The sequence below is a fragment of the Lampetra fluviatilis genome, chromosome 4 (assembly GCF_964198595.1).
Source record: "Lampetra fluviatilis chromosome 4, kcLamFluv1.1, whole genome shotgun sequence".
NCBI lineage: Eukaryota > Metazoa > Chordata > Hyperoartia > Petromyzontiformes > Petromyzontidae > Lampetra > Lampetra fluviatilis.
The window spans coordinates 28704482-28721837 of record NC_136278.1 but is presented as its reverse complement, the minus strand read 5'-3'; the positions used below and the strand labels follow the sequence as shown (position 1 = coordinate 28721837).

The window sequence follows — 17356 nt, the reverse complement described above, 5'->3', positions numbered from 1 at the left end:
GATGTGAAGTGATTTTTTTTAATGTTCAACTTCTTTCGCACCGCACGTAGCCAACCGTGCTCATCGGAGGTGCAAGCTATTAAGATGTGTACGGCGTATTGTACACCGTATTGAGATGTGTTCGCATTTGGACACTATAAATTGGCCCCGCAATTTTATCCGGGTGTTGTATGTTACCGTTTTACATTGCAATGTATTTGTAGAGCCTTTCGGGGCTGCAGGAGTTGCGTAAACTAATTGCATACAACAAGTAGTTCTAAAAAATAATTTGTACTCGCATGTGAAAATTGCATTTATCGTGTGCATAAGAATCAATACTAATCCATGAAGGTATCATTAAACCTCTTGCCCGTAACAGTCTGCTGTTCCGATTCAAAGTGGTTTTCTGCTAATTTCTTCTTTACTGCCCTGAGTCTGTGGAAATCCCACAGTCCTATGGCGGGGCCTGAGTCTGCAGAGACAACCACAATAGGCATGTGTAGGCAGTAGCAGTGGGTGAGACAAAATCTATTATTATAACAAATAATATATAATGTATGGCAAAACACAGTCCGCGATGACACTGAGATGCGTACGTGGGCCGAACAAAGACTGAGGCGCATGGGTAGCATCTAGAAGCATCCAGCAGCATCCCAGTGCCTTGTGTGACGCTAAGCCGAGGCAGCCACTAGGCCGCTTATTCCGACTCGCGCGACGTAGTTCCGTTCACTCTATCGCATTATATCCAATTCGCGTTCTAACAAAAATGTGCTCCCTAATATATTCATCGCGTTATATATCCAATTCGCGTTCTGAAAACACGCGTTATAGGAGAACAGACTGCACCTGCAAATTACTCATTTGGGATGACACACACAGCATTGAGATTGCCCCTTCCTGCTAAAACTTGGCAGGACCCTCCTCGAAACAGTCTCCAGACTCTGAGCTGTTTCCTGGGTAAACAAGCGTAAACAAATCGCAACGAATCTGGCAGCGCTAATGGTGAGTGAGTGAGGTGTGCTTGGCAATAGCGCATGCCTGCAGTGGGCAAAAGGGCGGACGTGCACTTGTGCACGCACTCACTCACGGCCTGTGTTGATGTTTCCCAACACCAGCGCCCAGGAATGGGCAAAATGTGGTTCTCGTACAGGTATGTAACAAAAATGTGTTGTTTTTTTTCTAAACATAAATATAACTGCTTTTATAAAAATGTCAAACATTGGCTAGGGAATGCTTAATATGCGTTAAGTACAAGCACCGCATTTGCAGGCGTGTTAAATTAACATGTTGGCAATGATGCACTTTTTTACGTGCCAAAACAAAAGTAGAGATTATGACTTGGCAGAATACAGTAGTAGGTCACATAATACAGAAAACAGGATCTGGCTGGCATATGCCTCGTATAAACGGATAGGTTATATTTGTTGGGTTAACGTAGTGGCAGGGACCGCACGATCGTCCATTGCTGTTTTCGTCAATAGCGTGCGTTGTGTAACGCGACAAAAAAGCCCTTCTGTGCACAAACATGTAAACTACTTCCATCGCTGCCAGATGAGAAAGCACTAACCTATTTTAATGTTTGACTTGCGGCTCGCGTAAATATTCCCTTGGTATTTATTACTCTCATACTGCCAAATCGGGGGGGATAGAAGCAGCACTGCTTGGCATGGCAGCAGTTGATGCCCATGCACCGCTTCTAAATCGTTAGCCTCTTTGAATGTTTTCCTCTCTCTCCGTTACTCTTCTGTTGTTTGGTTGATTGTGAGTAGGCCTGCAGTGAGGACGTGCACAGGCAATGTGGCGTACAGAATATAATTTGTTTTGGTGTAATTCGCACACCGTATCGTGCCGTTTACTGGGCATAAGCTGCGGGGTAGATTTTACATCTGTTTTGTAGAGTCCATTCATTTTTGATTTGGCAACACTTAGCACTCGCATCGGCCATTTAAAAACTACACTGCAAGATCGTATTAAAATCATGATATCGGTGTGCGCACAAACGTCTTGTGCCTCTGCCCATACGTAAAAACTTGGCTCTGTCTCTGTAACCCATCGGAGCCCACTTAAAAATGTCCTTATGCACCTAACCTGGTACATGCACCGGTGCCAGGTGTCGCCGCCATTGGGTTATGGCGTTCGCTGTACTGTGGTGCCCAAGGGCTTAATTCAGCCGGGGTCTGAAAACTTGGAAAATATTTCCGTACCCAGCAAACTGCATTTAGTACCTTTCACTATGACTGTGGATAACTCGTCACGCGCTCGCTCCAGTCGACCAAGTAGCGTGGATTGTGCCCGTACTCCGGCCGCTTGTTTCCATGCAAGCTGTACGCGCGCAGCCCACATACCTGTCAACCCACACGTTTTACCCGTATTCTTGTACAGGGAAAATTGAGTTTTCAGGTCCATACGGCGTACAGCCGTTTCATTACGGGCAAAAAAAAAAAGTTTATTTGTTTGTGTTTCTCCCTTGTGATGGGACTTTGTAGGATGAACGTTGAGATTTATAAGGGCACTGGTTGACCAATAATGTCTGAATTGGTCTGTAATAAGGTAGGCAGTGATAAGGGGTCGACAGGTATGTAGTGGTGAGTGATGTGGTGGTGAGTTTAGTGGTGAGTGTACTAGTGGTGAGTGTTGTAGTAGTGAATGTATATTTGTTTTTGTGTTTCTCACTTGTGATGGAACTTTGTAGGATGAACGTTGAGATTTATAAGGGCACTGGTTGACCAATAATGTCTAAATTGGTCTGTAATAAGGTAGGCAGTGATAAGGGGTCGACAGGTATGTAGTGGTGAGTGATGTGGTGGTGAGTTTAGTGGTGAGTGTACTAGTGGTGAGTGTTGTAGTAGTGATTGTATATTTTGTTTTTGTGTTTCTCACTCGTGATGGAACTTTGTAGGATGAACGTTGAGATTTATGAGGGACATGGGGTGTCCAATAAAGTTTGAATTTGTCTGTAATAAAGTAGGGCACTGATAAGGGGTCGACAGGTCTGAGCTTGTATGAAAACATTGTTTGGGTATCGCCAGCAAAATGAGTTTCACATCAACATTGTTCCCACATTTCTGCCAGCGAGCTTAAAAAATATATTTCAGTTTTTCCAGTTTGTTTTTAAAATCTCTTAATATTGTCAGCAATATTTAGTTTTTTTTCAATGTAAAATTAATCCCACGCCTAACGTTGCCTCGACGGTGCCCGGTTAACTGTCCGCGGCACGCGAGAACGGCACGTGCGCTCGGTGGCCTGTGTTGCACCGTGGGGCGTCACGTGGTGCGTCACGTGCCGCGTCCCCCACGTTGCTCTCGTGTCAAATCGTAACTTGGGCACCGCCTCCACCCCCAGCTGATGCTGCTGCTGCTGCTGTTGTTTTCTCGCCGGGATATGCGATCTGCAGACGCTTGCTGCCCTCTCCTGGCTTCCAGTTGCCGTGGAGACTTGGGCAATAAATTATTTAGAATGTTATTGCGGTCGGAAAGGCTTTGCGTTGTTGTTGAAATCCTGGTTGCGGGGTTCGCTTGGGGCATCATTCCCTTCAGGGTTAATCAAATGAGGACAGCTTCACAAGTGGTGAGGGGAGTGGGGGGGTGGAGCGGTTGTGTATGGATGGACTTGGTCCTGTCATACGGATGTGGAACTTTCACCAGAGTCTCAGGGCTGTAAAGAGAAAATGGAAATTTTGACTTGCTTGTTTTGGTCAAATCGGGCTATCAAGCACCGTGCCGTGCCTTGGCTTTATTCATTCAGCCGTTAGTCGCATAAGTGAACACTCCCGTATGTTCAGATAACTGCTGCTGGGATCAGAGTTTGTATTTGCATATTTAATGCCAGTGTGTGTGTGTTTTTTAATTGTATCGCAAGTGGTCTGCATGTGTGCATGATGCACCTTTGTGATTTTTTTTCTTGTGTGTAGATCAGGGGTAGGTAACTATCCTTACTGAGGGACAAATAGGACATTCAAGTACCCTTTGAAACAATCACACATGAACACCACACCCTGGCGTTATTATCGCAAACAATGACGTGGGTGTCCACCGAGTATGGAGGAGAGACCCTTGCAGCAACAGGAGTGAACTGCGGCCGCTCAGGAAATAACTGAAAAACAAAATAGATTTTGGTTGTGTACTTGCGTTTAAATCGGTGATCACTTTCACGAGTGGTCACCGACACACTTCGCAATATAGACATTGGAACGCCATTCCGGTGTCCGGCACTCCCGAACATTTTTTTGTCAGCTCGGTGAAGTAATGACTAGCGGGTGAGGGTTTTTTTAAGCGATGCGGCCCTTTAAATTCGAGCAGGTGGTTTGTAAACACGTTGGGAAGCAAGCCCATAGCGTGTCTTTAAAGTTAGCAGGCGCGTTTGCTGAGCGACCTTTTTTTATCAATTATATCTGCGACCACTATAAATTATCGTAAAAAAAAACATTTGGCGCCAGTTTGAAAATATTCCTCCTGCTAAATAGTCAATTAGTGTGCTGTGTGTTTTTAAATGATGCTTCACACCGACGGGTAAACATCACGGCCGGCCTCGCGTGTGCACGAGCCGTGGGAAATCAAGTTGCGGGGGTCGTGTTTTGCCCACGTGCCGTCCTGTAATCCACCGATGCTGGTTTCTTTTTACCAGAGCCCAGTAGTAGGTGTTGACTTGAACGTTGCCCGACTTAGCTGCTGTTTTAGCCGTTGATGATGGAGGCGGTGGGGGGGTAGTCCCCAGGGGAGGGGGGGAGGTGGTCCCTGGCACTGGGGCCCATGCAACCTCTCGACCCCACTGTTGTGTGCCTAAATATTTACTGAAGTAAATAGTTGAGATTTCTGCTGCTGCCACGTTCCGCTCACTGCCGTTTCCACTGCGTCCCCCCCCCCACCTCCCCCTACTGTTCGTGCCATCCTAGGCTTGCGGGCCACTCCTTGACACCATGTCTCCGCCAGGCGCCGGTACCACATTTGGAACGTTGAGGCTGCAGCTGGAAGGTGCCACGGCTGCGTGCGACGCGTCGGTGAGCTCTCGACGTCGCAGCTTCTCAAGCCATTGCGGCGTGCAGGCATACTCGCCCAACAGTGGAACGGCGCACGACTGATGGATGACGAATTTTCTTGACGGCGATTAATTATGGCCACGGAAAAGTCTCGGGGAATTTTTTGAACCGTACACTCAGAAGCTCAGGTATCCGCATGATGTGCTGTACATCCAAACTTAATTGCCAGAAATCGGAGTGAGTGCTTTACTCACGTCCAGCTCTGATGCCACCGCAGCTGGGAAAAGTGGCAGAATAACCCAGTGTGGCCTATGACCTAATCACCCGGAATTCGCCCAATCAAAATACAGCAAAACCCTTGGTAATTCGACACATATGGGCCTCTGGCCTTGCCGAATTAGCCCATATTCTGAGTTGTGTACAATGGTACACCCCAGTGTGTCCTGCTCCAATACATTTATTTTATGTGTTTTCCGAAAGTCTTCACACACCATACGCATTGCACACACCTTTATCAATTGTATCCAAAACTTTGCATTTGTCTCGCAGACTAAGGGGTTTTATACTTCGGTCCCTTTCTATTACTTCTTGATTCCTGCGAGGGGTGGCTTGCACAGAGTGCATCAACAAGGTAAAGTCCAAAGCGACAGGTCTGCACTGGCGCTCACCACGTGCGCTGCTACCAGAATGAGTCGTCGTTTTGGTCGTGGTGCGCGGCGTCGCTCTACGTGTATGCCGAAATTGGACCATTCGGTACGGCAATTCTTCTCAATGCGCATTACTAACACACCGTATATACGCCGAAAGAGCAGCCGCGCCGAATTAACCCCAATTACGAATGATCAAATACGGAAATAACGAGGTTTTACTGTATCTCGGAAGCTAAGTAGGATATTGAGCCATGTGTGTGCTTGGGATGGGACGCCACTTGGCAATACCAAGTGTAGGAGACTCATGGGGGTGCGAGGTGACGACAGGTCCAGCAATGGAGTCTTGCATATCGCTGTGCAGAGTTTTGAGCATTACCCTGCTTGTATATACCCGTGACTTTTCTGCAGCTACTCTGCTATCCTCCCAGTTTCCGTCGATCGGTATTTCATTCTAAAAGGCACAATTCGCAAGATGATCAAAACGCCTTGAGAACTGCTCCTTACAATCCACACGCGTGTCGCAGATTCTCCAATTACACGGCGTGGCCCAACATGTCCAACGCTGCGGAGAAATCCCGGAGAACCGAGATTCGTGTGTGTGTGTAACTTCTTTTGTACCGTACTTAGCCAACCGTGCCAATCGGAGATGCGAGATGATAGGAACGGCTCTTCCGATCTCTCGCGCTACCAGGAGATCGTTCATAACCCGCGCCGGAGCTGTCTTGGTACGATGCCTCTAATGAAAATCTGATTGGAGAAGATTTTTTTCCTGCCATCCCCCCCTGCCCCTACCCCTACCCCTCTGTCTCAACAAGGCCCTCTTGGGGAGCTGCACCAACCCAGAGAGCACGAACTGCAGATCCCCCCGCCCGCGTCGTTTTCACCGTGTATATGTGTTGTCTGTCGTGATTTGTTGCGATGGGTTCAATAAAACAAAAGCCAAAAAACTTGATGGGAGAAGCTTCGTTGTAAGTATCGTGATTGATACGATCCTCCAGTTGTATTGCAACCACTTTCTCATTAACCTTTGCCTGCAAAGGAGAGGCTCGTCAGCTCTAGTTGGCAGGAAGGGCTTCGCCAAAAGTAAGTCCCTTAATCCTTTCCCGTTCCGAGACGGTCTGCAAGGTGCAGAGTGGGGGGGTCCCGTTCACCGCTGAATCTCGGATCGCGCAAGCGATTCGGCGTGAATTTTATTTCGAGAGGCATACTAGCGCTGCTGTTTTTAAAGACATTGGACTGTACGTACCGCAGGGAATCGTAGCGACACGACCCACACTCTACGATATCTGGCGCCAAACTGTGCCACACGCCTTCCCGCATGGTCTCTTGCTTCCCATTCCATTCTGAATCGATTCGTTGACAAGTATAAATTATTATCAATATTATTTCCTTATGTTTCCGTGCACGTTTAGTTTTGTATTTGTAGTGTACGGACACTCACTGCTTACACAGCTCTGCAGTGTCCAGATGTTAAATACCTACCATGGTATACAGTAGTGTAGTTCATGGGATCGATGTATGTTTGGAGTTTAATTTAACACGTAGGCTTTCGCGAACAATATTATTCATAATATAGGTTTTTGGGTCAGATCGCGTTATTTATAAATGTGTTGTAACCCTCCACCACCCGACACGGCCAAATAGTAGCTGATTGTAACTATCAGCGAAACGTCGTACTCAAATTTAAAATGCTGTTCATTCTTTCTTCAGCACACCGGTTGGCTAAAGAAGTGAATTATTTTGTCCTTTGAAAAACGTGACACATTTTTTACTATTTGTTTGGAGTTTGCGTGTTCTCCCCGTGGTCACGTCGATTTTTTTCCGGGTCTTCCGGTTTTTCCCTCCACTTTTAGAATCGACGTTACGCGTTTAGAGTTTGGCTGCTCCGCACCTCCGATTAGCACGGTTGGCTACGTACGGTGGTAAAGAAGTTCAACACACACGCTATAAATTTCCACGTGATAAGCCACTTCGTTGGGCTATCGTTTGTGATGGCCAGGTCGCTTCTGAAAAAGAGCTACACAGCTCAGTGCGCCTTACCTGGAACAATAAAAAGTTTAATTTGAGTATAACATTAATCCCGAGTTCCATTCGAAGCCACGGCTCGCATCGGTGGAAAATTTTATCTGAACTGGTGCCTACCTGGTTGTTCCCCTTTCACCTACCCACACCGACCATCCTGGTAGATGCAAGTTTATCGAAAGGACGGTATTCGTACCATTTTTATATCGCGAGGCTCGGGCAAAGGTGTTGTGTTTTGCAGTCGAAGTCTGCATTGGCGGAAGAGCATTTCTGGCCAGACAACCCTCATGGCCACCAACACGTTGTCCTAATCGAGCAGCGGTGACGGGCAGGAGGGCTGTAATAATATCTATTTATCCCATATGTCCATTAGTGGCACGGGGGTCAAAGCTTTGCTCCACAATACAAAAAAAAACACGGATAGGAAATCTAAGCAAATCACACACCAAAAGTTCAAATGAAACTAAGCAGCTTTTTTTTTAAACCAGGTGTAAATCCCACTGAGCTCTTAGATTGATTATTTGTCAGAAGCGACCTGGCCACAAATGACGGCTCAACGAAGCGGCTTATCGTGTGGATAAGGGCGGGTGCCACCAGGGTAGGTGCGGGCGGGGGGGGGGAGCTGCGTTTGCGATGTTGAACGTCGTCTTGTTTGCGTCGGTTCCTCCCCTCCCCCCCCCCACTGTGCACATTGCGTCTGCAGGGGTTCCCGATGCGCGTCCGCACGCTCAGCAGCTCGGAGCACCGGCCCCCCGGCACCCCTGGCGCTGCCGCCTGCCGTCTGCACTCGTCGCTCTCGCCGTCGCCCAAGTCGCTCGCCCCCGGCCGGTCGGTCAGAGCTCGCGGGGCCGTCTCTTTGTGTGGGGCCCCCCCCCCTCTCTCTCTCCCTGCCGCCCCCCCCCCCCCGCCCCTCGCCCCTCGCCCTCAAAGCACGTGCACTCGTGGCGGAAATGTGGCGTCACCGCATAGATTTTTTATGTCGCTTCTTATAGGGTCGCGATGCACGTAGCGTATTGAACCGCGCGTGCGTCGTGTAAGAGAATCGATGCATTTTTCGAGCAGCGTAGCGTCGTGTGACCCTGGGTAGCACGCCGCACAGAGTGTTTGGCCTCTATAAACTTCCACGTGATATGTCACTTAGTTGAGCTTTCATTTGTGGGCAGCTTGCTTCTGAAATTGAGCTGTATAGCTCAGTGGGCCTTACCTAGTAGAATCCAAAGTTTAGTTTTAGTATAGATGAACTGGTACCTGGTCAGTCCCCCTTCACCTTCCCACGTTGACCATCCTGGTAGGTGCAAGCTTTTCGAAAGGATGCCATTCGCACCAATCGTATGGCGATGGCACAGGTGTTGTGTTTCGCACTCGAAGCTTGCAGTGGATTCGCAGCAGGGGGACAATGTTGCTTGCCGTGTGGAATCCCAATTGAGGATATTGGCAGGTAGTTTTTATTTCGATTTAAAGCGTTCGTGACTGCAGGGAATCATCTTCTTGGTTCTTTCGGTAAAGTCACGTAGAAGGGAAATAATAAAATAATAAAAATCAAACATAATAAAATCAAATTCTCACGACGTTTCGGCCACAACGCAAGCAGCCGTCCTCAGGTGAAGAAACAGAGCTGTTGGAAAGACAGTGCTTCGCATTGGACAGCGCTCCGCATTGGAGCGCTGTCTTTCAGACAGCTCTGTCTTCACCTGAGGACTGCTGCTTGTGTTGTGGCCGAAACGTCGTGAGAATTTTATAATGTTTTATTGTTATTATTTTATTATTTCCCTTCTATGTGACTTTACCGAAAGAACCAAGAAGAGGTAGTTTTTAATTTTGGCAAATTTGGACCATGACGCTGGTACACAACGGCCCACTCTTTTTTTTTGCGTCGGTGGGATCATGAATGTCCGCCGAGTCACACGGCGCGTAGTATTATTATTTATTGCGCCCGCAGTATTAATCGGGGTGGCCGATTGGATTTGAATCGCGGAGCTCTGCGACAAGCGGTGAACGCGATCTACCGCTGAGCCACGTCACTTCCCGATTTGTGAGAGTTAACTGTGAAGGCCTTATTCAGCCTTCGGTGAGTAAGGAAAAGATTTCCCTTACCCCTGGTGTAGAGAGAGCACTGCGATCTCGCAGCACAAGGCTCTAACACGCTCTGTTGAGACCTGGGCTCAATCACAATTTGTCACCTGTAACGAATTGCAATGTAATTGTATGTTTCGGCTAACGTCGCTGTGGTAATTACCGCTCGGGTCTGGCTCTGACGTATGTATCGATGTAGAACTTCTTTCGCACCGTATGTAACAAAGCGTGCTAATCGGAGGTGCGGAGGAAGGACACCAAACCAAACGCAAAAAGCAGTTTTAGAAGAAATGAGTTTTCCATCGAAATTATTTCAAAGTGCATAGCTCCAGTTGGCTTTCTAATATCGGCAGGAAGATCGTTCCAGACGGCCGCAGAAGCGCGCCGGAAAGCGCGTGACGCGGGTGGCCGTCTCGGTCCGACGGCCAGCCACAAGTCCGCCGCCGACCGATTCCCCCCTCGCTTTTTTCATTTCAGGAAAAGCCGCGGGGAGGCCAAGAAGTGCCGCAAGGTGTACGGCATGGAGAACAAGGACATGTGGTGCACCGCGTGTCGCTGGAAGAAAGCCTGCCAGCGGTTCAATGACTGAGCTCCGAAAGCCTCTTCCTTCCAACACTTTACCAACCACCATACACCCACCCCCATCACATACTCCAGGCGTTCGGTTCGGTGTGTTTCGATCGGTCGCAGGTTTTACCGAGACTCTCGTTTTTTGCCCCGGCATTATTGCGATCGTACCGCGTTAGTCTGCGTCCACCCTTTTGCACTATGGGACGCTTGAGGGGGTGAGGTGGGAGAATGAAACTTAAAAAAACAATGCTGGCGACACTTTTCTGCGGTAGAGCTCGGGTGCGCGTGCTGTGGTTGGGTTGTTTTTTTTGTAATTCACGGAATCGGATGGAGGGTTTGTACTGGAACGACGCGACTCGCTCCCGACACAGTTGTCACTCGAAAACCTCCAGCAAAAGTACACGACGTCAATTTTTGCCCCTTTTTAAAAATTTCCTTTGAATGTGGTCAACGTGGCTGCCAAAGCGTGGCACGCGACCGCCACCGGAAATTCTCGGCCCCGTTTGCCGAGGACGATAGCCTACAGCTCCCCCCGCCTCCCCTCTCGCTCCATCTTCGTTGTGAGCCTCTGCGGCCGAGGCTCGTGTTGGGTTTGCCATGCCGGTAGTTTTACGAGGAGAGAAAACGTTATTCTCCGCTGCCTCTTCTCTTGGCGCCAACCCTGCAACGTCTTCGCTGTGCAAGAGAATATACGCGAGCCCGCGCCCTTGTTGGGCACCTGAATGTACGCTTGCGTCAAACTTCGAAGGGCGCGTAGCGGAGTGGAATCCAGGAACCCCCCCCCGGTAGGGCTTTTGAAGAATTGCTAACTTTCTCAAGTTTTTATTGCGCGGGGATTATTATTTTTCTTCCCATTCCTTGCGTCTCCAGCGGAGGCTCTCGGTAACGAACCGTCGTGTGTCTTGCCGTACAGAAGCCTTAGTGCGCCGCGGACAAAACCTCGATCCGATTTTCTGGGCAGCCTGTATCACACGTTCGTCAGGCGCGCATTGGCGCAAGAGCTTGGTACTTACATCGGTCACACTTGTTTTGTGCTTGCCCAATTGGCCCTTTGGAGACGGCAGGGATATCATGAAGTCAAAGCAAGGTCAACTTGCACGGGGTTATAATTTTTTTGTCGCTGCAGCTGGCTTTGTTCGTAGGCTGCTTCCGCGGGCTCTCCGGGAAGAGAGACGACTCCGCCGGACTCGTCTGTCTTCGGGTTCGTGTGCGCGGTTTTCGTTCGGCGCCGTGGTTTTCGACGTGCGGCGAAGCGCGTCGCGTTGCCGCCGCCGGCCGCCTGTCGCGTCGATGGAAGTCGGCGAGGAAGAGAAGAAAAATATGCAAACGTTGTACAAGCGCTTAACGCGGCTCCTCGCATTCGTTTGGCAGCGCGTGCCCGTAATTGTCTTTTCAATGCCAGGACCTCTTACAGAGCAGGAATGTTAAAACGGTGATACAGAATGAATGTAATCGTGACGATGGATGGGTGGTAGCGTGCCCCCCCCCCCCCCCACCAAGCCGTGCTGCTGCTGCTGCTCCCCTTTCTCTCCCTGGAGCAACGTATCCCTGACGTCGGCGTCTTGAGGTTGGGGCGAGCGGGGACCTCTCGCCCACGCGGCAGCGCCCAGCCGTCGGCTGCTTTGTGTAGATCGCCGGGCACGTTCAAGAGACATTTCATCCTTTTTGCCTTTTTCTTTCCTGTGACCAAAAAAAACCATGGGTCTCTCATTTTGTAAGAAAATGTACAACCACGACTCTTAAAAACAAAAAAACAAGACCTCATTTCGAGCATTTGTTCACGAAGGAACATTTCTAACAACTTCTCAAAAACGTGTGATGGTTATTGTTATTTTTCTCTCTCTCTACCACCGCCGTCAACGCGTTTCAATTACCTGCAGCTTTCTCTCGGGGACCCTCTGCAATGTCTTTGGAGTAGTCGTTGGTGGCGATAATTTGAGGCTCGGACACGGCGCTCTTCCCCTGCCCATCGGCTTGTATAACAACGCAACGGCTACGCATTCTACAAATGCTTTAAACTGTAGAACAAGCCGGCGCCCTTTCTGTAACAAGACCCCGTGTGCGTGCGTGTGCGTTTCCATGGGAAGATGCTCGTCAATGCGGGTGAAAATAGCAGGTCCGTGATGGTAAATGTTTAAAGCTGGTGCGCACGCGTAACTGTTGATGATGTTCTCTTTTGTAATGCTTGGCAGGGGTTTAAAGAGGATTTTTCTACACTCGGATCTGCCACGGAAGAGCACAGACTTGTGTGACCGCGCATCGCTTAGCCGGGCTGCACAATGGGCTGTAAAGAATGTAGGGGGTTTTTATGCGAGGCTGTGAATTCATTTGTTTGAGTCAGTTTGGCAAGCCACGTTCTCCGTTTGCTGCGGCGGCAGTGTCCAAAATGTGTGTTTGTACGGAGTGGCGTAAAAAAAAATATATATATCCGGGGTGTCATGATTCGTCAACACAGCTCTTATAAAAGTAATTGCACATTTGTGTGTATTGAAGCGTAAGGATGTATTAGCAACAGCAGCAACGGTAGTAGTAGTCGTAGTGGTGAATAGTAATTGAATAGTATTAATAGATACAATATATATACGTAAGATGAACGTCTTCTTCAAGCAGCATTTTTGAGAAGAGGCCAAGAACTGTGTCCACCGTCGACGTTTTGGGTAATAACTGGTGTAACGATGTGCCTGCACTTGTCGTCTCGGGACGCTGTCTCTGCTATGGGCTAGCGGTGTGGTCCGCATGGTGCGAGGCGGAGGGAGCCGGGCGTTTGGCTGATGTAAAGGTGCATGGCATTGGATGCCTAGATTCAACGATGTCTTCCCACCGCCCCCACCCCAACCTCCGATTGCAATGCCGCATTGGCCACGCGTGGGGTCCTGAACTGCCGAGAACAAAGGCACCGCGTTTAAGTGTTTAAAGTGGTGTCCGAAACCATCAAGCCACCGCAGTTTCAAAAGTTCTCCCTGCTGTCGTTTGAGCGACCTGTCCCCTCTCCCTCCCCCACTTCTTTCCACCCCTTGACCGTTATTAGATACGCAACGGTACGGCTATCGGGAGTGAAAGTGGCGTCCGACACTAAGCACTTATGTAACAGAACCTGACTGTGGATGTACATAGACGGGGCGGTGTGTGTGTGTGTGCGCGTGTCGTGGTGCTGGCCACCCATCCCTCTCGTGTGCCGTGCCGGCCTTCATGGGTGCTCGCCTAACAGCACTTACACCCCCGAGAGTCTGTTAAGGCTCATCCGGGGCGGGTGGTGGTCTTTGTCTTTGCGTGCACCGTGAGCGTGTCTCGTAGAGGGGGGCGCGAGCCACTCCGGGTTGGGTGGCGATGATCCCCCCTTTTTGCCAGCCCACACACGGGGGGGTGGGAATGTGCCTTAGTGTTTCTGTGCATCACCAGCACAACCTTTCGAAGACCAAATTGCCAAAACCTGCTCGAAGTTCATACGCATTTGTTTCTCTTTCTCATTGCTAGATCGGGATAAGCTATAGATTTGTAAACAATATATATAAAGTCGAGTCCAGTACCATTGTTTTTACTTTCTAGTATTTTTTTTCAGTCGTCCGTATGAACCCACCCCGAGGACAACTTCAGACGGTGGTGGTATGGGCGGGTTCTCATTGTGTTCACCGTGTCTTTAGGTTTTGCCTAGTTTGTGTGTTTTGTGTGTGTGCGCGCGATGAGTTTTTAGGCCACGATGCAGTCGGGCAAATTGTAGGGAGTGGTGGCGTTAGCGGTCAGCACGCTGCGCTATGAACCCGGTGACCCGAGTTCGATTCCTGGTGAACCGGTCATGGGACCTCCCCCTCGGTCGACTCGGCCTCAAATGAGTACCTGGTGTGATTGCGTAAACATCAGTGGGGAGACAAAGGCGGGCGAGCGTGGTGTTGGCCACCCACCACCCCCTCGTGTGCCGTGCCAGCCTTCGTAGGCGCTCGCCAACAACACTTGCCCCAGCGGTCTGTTAAGGCTACATGGAGGAGGGGGATCTTTGTCTTTGATGGGTATTTCGGGCCACGATGGAAGTCGGGGCGAGCATTGCTCTCATTCACCTCCGACGGCGGTGGCTTCAGTTTCTATGATTGTGTGTTAAGGAAAAGCAAAAGCATGCGGTGTAATCAGTCGTTGCCAAAATCTTAACGAAATGCTGAATTTTGCTGCCAACTCCTAAGTGGGCAACTGAGATGGCGTCTGCCGGTCAAGTGACGGAGGTCAAGACTGCGCTGAGGTTCGCGTGCTCGGCTGAGACCGATTCGATAAATGAAATTAATATTTCGAGAAATGTTTGTTTTAATTGGGCTCGACAGCTGCGCTGCTCGCTGGCACGTTCAAGTCTCGAATCCGGACGAAACGATCTCGCGCCCCCCGCGCTCTCTCCTGGTGGCCATCACCAATGACGGATTCTGTCATCCGATCACGGAGGGTGGTAACGTGAATAGCCGACGGCGGTGCGCCCTGTAGACCGACCGACCGACCGTCCAATTCCACTTTGATCCCCATTTGCCGCAGTGGCTCGTATCGTCACTGTCGCCGATGCTGCCGGCGACTTTCCCCCACTCACCAGCCCCCCCCCCCCCCTTACAATTTTGCCCTCGTGTATCTTGGCATTTAACTTTCCGATGCTTGGCAGGACGTGTGGTGTTTACGAGTGTGTGTGTGTGTGCCCGTGGGGGTGGGCGGTGTAGTGGGGAACGGTGGTGTAGCGGTCAGTGCGCTGCGCTACGAACCCGGGTTCGATTCCCGCTCACGGCCAACACCGGTGACGATTATCTGGAACCGGTCCTGGGCCTCAAATGAGTACCCGGTGCGATGCGTAAACGTCGCCACTGGGGAGACAAAGACGGCCGGGGGTGATGCTGGCCACACCCACCCCCTCGTGTGCAGTGCCGGCCTTCATAGGTGCTCGCTAACAGCACTTGCCCAAACGGCCCGTTAAGGGTATACGGGGGATCTTTGGCTTTGTGTGTGGGGGGGGGTATGGGGCACGTGGTCGCAGGCGCGTGCGCTGTTGGATTGCCGGTCGTGTGCTGGGTGAGCTGTCTCGAAGCCAAAAAAAATAACTCAAAATGCTGCTATTGCGACAACACTGCTAGCATTCCTTTTCCACGTGTCATGCAAAAAAACCATATTACGTCTCGGTGGACGGCAGTATTACTGATCTATTTTTTACTGTACACGGTGGAATTTCTTTTTCGTTTTTGTTAAGTTATAAAACAAATTAGAACTTTAGTTGAAAACGATTTCAGTTTCGGATACAATTTTTTTTTTGCCGCAAAAGGAATTGTTCAACAGTGGATATACCATCTCGTAACGTTGTTTTTTGTTCGTTGTTTCATGAAAGTGGATTGTAACTAACGTGGCCGTGTTCATACGTCGGTGATGGAGGGGCGGGCATGGTGGTGTGGGTGGGTGGCCCAGCCAGTGGTACTGGCGTGCATTATGTGACCCCGCTCGACCGATAAGCCTTGCGCCAACATCATCCCATGCTCTCTTCAGTTCATTTCTACAAGGCCGGGTTGCCACTGCGTTCGCCACCCACCGCCTCCTCTCCGCAAATTATTTAAATCGTGGCATCGTGCTCCCTCGCCCACACCCGGTGGGAAGCGACGATGCACGCAGAGCAGCGTGGAACGTACCTATCTTTTTTTTTGCGTGGAGGGGTTGAAGTGTGAGATTGCGCAAGAATTTATTGGATGGAGAGAATGTTGTATCTGAATGTAGCCTCCCCCCCCCTACACACACACCCCCCCCCAATCGAATGTGGGATTAAAGTCTTGTCTTCTATAATTGACTCCTTTCGTGTATGGTTAACACTGTGAATGCAAGTCCAACAAAGTGAAGCCGAAAATAGTTTCTATAATAATACTACGAAAAAAAATATACGAAAAAAATATGTCGCTTGGATTGTGATCTGCGCGCTCATTACTCTATGCGCCTCTTTGTAAATCTCTACACTGACGTTTTCTACTGTAATACTTTTTTTTTTGTACATACACAAGTTTGACGCGAGGACAAAAAACGGACGGCACTTTGTGAATGGACCCCTGTGTTTGTGAACGGCGCGCTCTGGATGCAGACATTGACGGGTGGCCTTTTATTGTGTGGCTGGTGGTATGGAACGTGGTCAGCGTGTGTCGAATGGCCCCCTGTCTGTGGACGGCTTTGCTCCGTTTTGACTGTTTATTCGTTCATTATTGTATGTCCGACGTCTGAATTTACTGTGTAAACCTGCCCGCTTAATCCAAATAAAGGCAAATGCTTCGATTATCCACTGGTTCTGTGTGTGTATTTTGCTGCGTCAACAATTGTTCGCTCTTCCTTACGTCATTCGGAAGCCACTGGAGCTACGGCACTGTCAAATCTAAATTGAAAACCCCATTACTTTAGAACTGCTTTTTGCGTGTGTTTAGTTTGTCGTCCTTATCCCGCACCTCCGCTTAGCACGGTCGGCTACGTACGGTGCGAAAGAAGTTCAACGTGCAGCTGGGTAAGCCTGGAGGCGCACGCTTGATCTCGCACTGGAGGCGGCTTTGGTGGATCGTACAAAATTTGTGAAACATCCATTACCGTGGGAGTCGATGAGGTGCCATACCTCTGTCTTACCAGGAGAAGGCGGTACAGCAACAATGTCGACCTCTCCCAACATGTATGGACATTGAATTGGGCGGTATACCACCTTGAATGTAATAAAGGACCGCAGAGCTTGGAGGGGGAGGGGTGAATTTGACACCGGCTCACCGCGTGGATGTCTCCGCTTGATTTGTGGTTCCCACCCCCCCCCCCCCGAGTCGTTCTCTCTCTTGCAGAATGAGCGAATTCGGTGCGGTGCGTCGCAAGGTGGAGTTGTTATGATCGCGTAACAAGGTGGCATGGAGATCCCGGCAACCTTCATTGTGTCAGCCCGTCATCGGTCACCAACATGGTGAATATTTAGCATTGTCAAGCCATCTCGTTGAATCCTCCTTGTTCGTCTTTGAGATGAAAGTGAGCAAATACAAATGACTAAATGTACAAATTGGCACGTTCTGTTTACGTGACGACCCTTACTAGTTGGCTGTGTCGGGTGGTGGCGGGTTTTAGCGACTCA

General features: G+C 49.6%; 1 protein-coding gene across 2 annotated transcripts in view; it reads left to right on the top strand.

Moving 5' to 3' along the window:
* The window catches only part of LOC144931726 (uncharacterized), a 63572-nt gene extending 47034 nt beyond the window's left edge, over nt 1-16538 (top strand). The window contains exons 7-9 of one of the 2 annotated variants that reach the window (XM_078855945.1): nt 4871-4975; nt 8330-8454; nt 10177-16538. In XM_078855945.1, coding sequence (XP_078712071.1) covers nt 4871-4975; nt 8330-8454; nt 10177-10288 — 342 coding nt within the window. In that variant the 3' untranslated portion in view covers nt 10289-16538. The remainder of the gene's footprint in view (nt 1-4870; nt 4976-8329; nt 8455-10176) is intronic. The other variant, XM_078855946.1, reaches the window with a different exon arrangement.
* Nucleotides 16539-17356: the final 818 nt, after the last annotated feature.